The 6,291-nt window shown below is 45.9% G+C and overlaps 1 protein-coding gene across 1 annotated transcript in view; it reads right to left on the bottom strand.

Moving 5' to 3' along the window:
• LOC112224773 (unconventional myosin-XV) overlaps positions 1-2,859 on the bottom strand; it is a 31,805-nt gene extending 28,946 nt beyond the window's left edge. Inside the window, exons 1-2 of the mRNA XM_042306302.1 lie at positions 598-2,859; positions 212-388 (exon numbers count right to left, since the gene is read on the bottom strand). Coding sequence (XP_042162236.1) covers positions 212-388; positions 598-2,859 — 2,439 coding nt within the window. The remainder of the gene's footprint in view (positions 1-211; positions 389-597) is intronic.
• Between the last annotated feature and the right edge of the window lie 3,432 nt (positions 2,860-6,291).

Consider the following 6,291-nt stretch of genomic DNA (forward strand, 5'->3'; position numbering starts at 1 on the left):
ATACACACACAGACTGACTGCGGTGAATAAGCAGTGTGATGCTTAGTGAACAAGGATAAGTAGTTATATTGCCTGTTTTGCTCTCATAGATGCTTACCCTGAAGCTACAGCATTGTCCAAATGACGTTATCCATGCTGTGAAGTTGTTGGTCCAGCGCATCGCGGGTACATACCGTAAGTTCAACAAATAAAGCCAGAACAATCGCAGTACCGTTGTGTTATTGAGGCGACTCTCCAGCATGTCCTGAGCAGGGTCCTCAGACTCCCAGGGTCCTCTCCCGTTGTGGGTCGGTACAGTCCTGGTCTGGTTCCCATCCTCGTACACCGTCCACTTGGTCAGCTTCTCCACTGTCTGGTGGGGCAGGAGGGTATCCGCTCGCAGCCAGTCCTGTTGAGGGAGGGGATGATAGTGGAGTTTTGTGTAACAATTGTAATTGTGATGCTATCGCGACATCTGTCCTATTGTGACACCCGAGAGGCTTACGTAAATTGGTTAACTGAAACGCTATCCTCCTATCCACATATTTAAAATGTTTTCTGTTAGATATTATTATAATACAAAGAAAACAATTCATTACCAAAAGGTCATCCACATACCTGGGGGTCTCCGCTCATACGAGTCGTCCCAGCCCAGTGCACCTCCAGAGGGCCGACAGGGTACAGCCCCCCCCCTCCCATCAGCTGGGCCACCTCTCGATCAGCCTCTTCTTCATAGTACGACCCCACCCTAGACCCAACTCTGGATGGTTCTCCAGTCAGTCTGACAGGTTCTCCAGACTCAGGACCATCAGTGGGGGGTCCGGCAAACCCAGCCCCTGTCTCCCTGTCTGGGACTATAGCTCCACGGCTGGGTCCTACTTCTATTGCAGTAGTAGTAAGAGGCTTGGATAGCTTGGTCAATTTGAATTGATCGTTGCCCAGTTTGCCCCTGGCTGCCTGGAGGATGCTGAAACCCTCATTGCCTTTAAGTGCCGCCTCCCTTTTCCTGTCCTCGTTGCTGCTGTCCGGTGTGGGTCTCTGTGCTCCTGTGCTCCCATTTGTACTTTCAGTCCTCTTTGGCTCTGGTGCTGCTCCAGGAACAGGCTTCTTTATGGACTTGAGGAGGGTGAGGTCCGGTTTGACTGGGAGTACCAGTCTGGCTCCTGGTTTGGGGGGCTTGGGTGCTTCGAGGGTGGCTCCCACAGCAGTGCTGGAGCCTGGGGTGGTGGAGGAGGCTGGCTGAGCAGTCTGGGATGGTAGAATTCCTATGGCCTTTCCCATGCCCAGCTTGTTCATCCTGGGAAGCACGATGGCTGCTGGAGGGGAGGTGGAGTGGGGGTCGTCACCAGACTCCCCAGCTTGCCTCTTCTGGGTGACAGTAGACTTATCTTCGGCTCCGTTTCCAGAGGTTCGGTTCTTCTTGCTGGCCAGGCTGGTCTTACTAGCCACACGCATGGCCATCCGATGTTTAAGCAGGCTGTGTTTGGAGCTAGTGGCTCCCTCCCTCTGTTTGATGGCTTGGAGAGGGAGCCAACGGGAGAAGCCAATGGCCTGGGTCACTACTTTCAGTTTACTCCTCAGGTTGAACCCTTTGGGCATCTTCCCCCTGATCCAACCCGAGACGTGGCGTAGAGTCGTCACACCTTTCCTACGAGTGACGAGACTGTCCGTGGGTTTGGCTGAGACTGGATCTGTCGACCCGGCTGTAGTTGCTTCCTCTCCAGGCCTGACCAGCATTTTATTGCTCCTTTGTCGAACAGATGCCATCTTGACTCTGCCCAGGACCAGGCCAATGTTTTTCCTGCTCCCCTGTTTGGCTTCTCCTTCACCATCTTGTTGCTCCTCTTTCACTTGTTCATGTTCTCCTTCACCCAGACAGGCTTGGCGGTCATTTCCTTTTGATTTCAATAGCATCACCCGTGATAGGCCTTTAGAGGCTTTGGATGAAGTTGAGGCAGCCTCATCCTCCTGCAACTCCAATGGGGAAGACGAAGCATTCTTGTCTTTGATGGAGGTTTTTGTTTGTTTGGCTAGCTTCAGGATCTGGGCCTTGTGTTTTGCAGCGTCAGCCTTGCTGAGGGAGACGTCTTTCAGAGGCTGGGCTTCTTCCTCTGCTGGAGTGGCTTTCTGTTTCCCTTTCCCTTTCTTTTTCTCAGCTTTTTCTGCTTTCTTTTTCTCAGCTTTCTTTGCTTTCTCAGCTTTCTTCTTCTCTGCTTTCGTGGGTTTCTGGGCCTTCTTAGGTTTGTCAACCTTCTCTTCAGCCTGGCCCTTTTTCTTCATGAACATCTTGGATTTCAGACACCCTGCCGGTGCAGTGACGCTGGTCGTCAAACTGAGTGGTGGTACAGCGGTGGCTTTCTTGGGCGACCCTCTTTTTCTTGAAGTTACCTTCTCAGATTCACCCCCATCGCTGGTCACTGCCACTGATTCTTCCTCTTCCTCCTCTTCCTCACTGGTACTGACTGGCTCCTCTTCAAGTTCCCCTCGTTTCCTGATTTGCACTGGAAGTTCTTTTTCTGATTCCTCCTCTACTGGAGGTTCCTTTTCTGATTCTTCCTTAACCTGCCCCTCTGTGCTTCTCTCCGTGTCTGACACCTCAACCTCCTCTTCGCTGCTATCCTGTGTCGCCTCTGTCTCGAGCCCTTCTGTCTCAGTTGTCTCCTCAATACAAACTTGCTCCTCCTCTTCGCTCTCCTCCACTGAACTCTCTCCTTCGCTCTCAGATTCCTCAGTCTCCTCTGTTTCACTCCCTATGACACCTCTTTTCTTTACAGGCTTTGTTATAGGTGTAGGTGTGTCTGCCCTCCCTCCTTTGGTTGGGGGTATTTTTGATACAGGTTTAGATTTGATAGCTTTATTCGTACCGCCATCAACTGTCATGCTTTTCTCCTTCTGAGGGGATGATCTACCATTCGGACTTTTCCCATTCACTGTTTTCTTACCTTTCTCCTCTTTCGGCTGTTGTTTAGTCTGCTCTTTACCTCTCTTTCCATTCTCCTCTTGCTTTTTTTAGTCTTCCCTTTGCCATTGACCTCTTCTTTCTGGTCTACAGTTTCTTTTCCATTTGTCACTGCAGGTGGTGGTTTGGAACAATTATTTTCTACTTTTTCCTTCGGTTTCTTTCCTCTGTTGGTTCTCTCATTTTCTCTACGGGTCCTACCTTTGGTTTTTACAAGTGACATGTCTGAAGGATGTCCTCTATCAGCTTGTATTCATCTTTGGTTTGAATAAAATGGTTACCTGCAGAATAGGAACATACCTACTAAGAATATGGTAGATAAGTTCAAGTTACACAGTACAGGAATGAATAACAACGTATGAGACATACATTTCTTTTAATAAGAAATAGCCTGAAATGACTGTTTGGATTTCAATGACATTTAAATATTTCTTATCATGTCTCTTACTTTCAGTTAAACCTTCAACTTGCCTGTTAGCACCATAATTACTCTGGTGCTAACACATGAAGGTTTAGATCGATCAATGAATAAATAAATGCAAGGGCACCAGGTCAAGTAATGAGTCTGTCAAGCATAGTCAGTCAGCATTAGGACAGGGTTTCAGGCGTTTTACACCTGGATGGCCACTTGACACACAAGTCTTAGGTTAGAGAGCCAGATTAGCTGCTAACCCCATTAGCTACAGTATCACAACAGTAGTATCATACTTGCAGTATAGTGGATAGTATATTATAATACACAACATAGTACTTGCTATGGCTAACTACCACAACACAATTTAAGGTTATTGTTAAGCATTATCATATAGAAAAACAAAACCCAAATGAAACATCCTAAGTGGCTATAAATGTTTGATCTCAGATGGGATAAAGTTACACTGCAGAGATCTAAACCATGTTTTATCTGTAGGTCAATCTAAATGGTTTTACCCTGCCGGGGTAGCGCAGTGAGAGAATGTATCAGGGTGATATAGCTTACCTGGCCTCTCGGGTGATCCTCAGGCATGGCTGGGGGTCCAGAGTGTTTCTGCTTGTCCTCAAGTACTGGTGTCACCTACACACACATTGACCCACCAATAACGACAACAAACGCACACACACACATAACCCCAAACAAAGACAACATACACACACACAGTATTTGAATAATTGAACTGTCTTTGGCAGTCCGTTCAGATATACAGCTATTCATATGGGCAGCTGGTGAATGAGGGAGAGGAAATGTGAGAGCAGGTGTGTGGAGACACTCACAATAGGTGGTGACAGACAAGGGAGAGCGAGAGATGGAGAGAAAGAAAGAGCAGTGGCTTCTCAGAAGAGAGAGATTCCATCAGTGCTCTGGAATTAAAGGGCTATGCTCTCCTTCCATTTTTCCCCTCTTCTCTATTTCACCTCAAATTCATCATCTTTCCAGTTGAATAGCATTACATAACTTATCTATAATAACCTATGCAAGCAATTTTTTATTACAATTATGGACAAGGTATGTATCAACAATGTGAAGGCTCTATATTGGCTACAAGAAGGTGTACAATATTACAATAAACTCTGAACAGAGCATTCTGGCATAGATCATCATAGTCCCTATTGGCTAAGGGGCTTTCTGGCTCATTAGAACAGACTAATTAAATACAGTTGGGGGAAAAAGTATTTAGTCAGCCACCAATTGTGCAAGTTCTCCCACTTAAAAAGATGAGAGGCCTGTAATTTTAATCATAGGTACACTTCAACTATGACAGACAAAATGAGAAGAAAGAAATCCAGAAAATCACATTGTAGGATTTTTATGAATTTATTTGCAAATTATGGTGGAAAATAAGTATTTGATCAATAACAAAAGTTTATCTCAATACTTATATACCCTTTGTTGGCAATGACAGATGTCAAACATTTTCTGTAAGTCTTCACAAGGTTTTCACACACTGTTGCTGGTATTTTGGCCCATTCCTCCACGCAGATCTCCTCTAGAGCAGTGATGTTTTGGGCTGTTGCTGGGCAACGCGGACTTTCAACTCCCTCCAAAGATTTTCTATGGGGTTGAGATCTGGAGACTGGCTAGGCCACTCCAGGACCTTAAATTCTTCTTACGAAGCCACTCCTTCGTTGCGCGGGCAATGTGTTTGGGATCATTGTCATGCGGAAAGAGCCAGCCACGTTTCATCTTCAATGCCCTTGCTGATGGAAGGAGGTTTTCACTCAAAATCTCACGATACATGGCCCCATTCATTCTTTCCTTTACACGGATCAGTCGCCCTGGTCACTTTGCAGAAAAACAGCCCCAAAGCATAATGTTTCCACCCCCATGCTTCACAGTAGGTATGGTGTTCTTTGGATGCAACTCAGCATTCTTTGTCCTCCAAACACAACAAGTTGAGTTTTTACCAAAAAGTTATATTTTGGTTTCATCTGACCATATGACATTCTCCCAATCTTCTTCTGCATCATCCAACTGCTCTCTAGCAAACTTCAGACGGGCATGGACATGTACTGGCTTAAGCAGGGGGACACGTCTGGCACTGCAGGATTTGAGTCCCTGGCAGCGTAGTGTGTTACTGATGGTAGGCTTTGGTACTTTGGTCCCAGCTCTCTGCAGGTCATTCACTAGGTCCCCCCGTGTGGTTCTGAGATTTTTGACCACCGTTCTTGTGATCATTTTGACCCCACGGGGTGAGATCTTGCTGGAGCCCCAGATTGAGGGAGATTATCAGTGGTCTTGTATGTCTTCCATTTCCTAATAATTGCTCCCACAGTTGATTTCTTCAAACCAAGCTGCTTACCTATTGCAGATTCTTCCCAGCCTGGTGCAGGTCTACAATTTTGTTTCTGGTGTCCTTTGACAGCTATTTGGTCTTGGCCATAGTGGAGTTTGGAGTGTGACAGGTTGTGGACAGGTGTCTTTTATACTGATAACAAGTTCAAACAGGTGCCATTAATACAGGTAACGAGGACAGAGGTCTTAAAGAAGAAGTTACAGGTCTGTGAGAGCCAGAAATCTTGCTTGTTTGTAGGTGACCAAATACTTATTTTCCACCATAATTTGCAAATAAAATCATAAAATATCCTACAATGTGATTTTCTGGGAAAAAAAAAAATCTCATTTTGTCTGTCATAGTTGAAGTGTACCTATGATGAAAATTACAGACCTCATCTTTTTAAGTGAGAGAACTTGCACAATTGGTGGCTGACAATACTTTTTTGCCCGACTGTACATTTCCCTTTTTCCACCAACATAGATTGTGTCGAGCTGCCTGGTGTTGGAGGGCGGTCCAATAGGAGAGTAAAAGTTCCAGCAAAGCGATTGTGACCCAGGCAATAAGTGAACTAAGTAAGCCCTGCTCCATAATGGTGATTAA

The sequence above is a fragment of the Oncorhynchus tshawytscha genome, linkage group LG25, assembly GCF_018296145.1.
Source record: "Oncorhynchus tshawytscha isolate Ot180627B linkage group LG25, Otsh_v2.0, whole genome shotgun sequence".
NCBI lineage: Eukaryota > Metazoa > Chordata > Actinopteri > Salmoniformes > Salmonidae > Oncorhynchus > Oncorhynchus tshawytscha.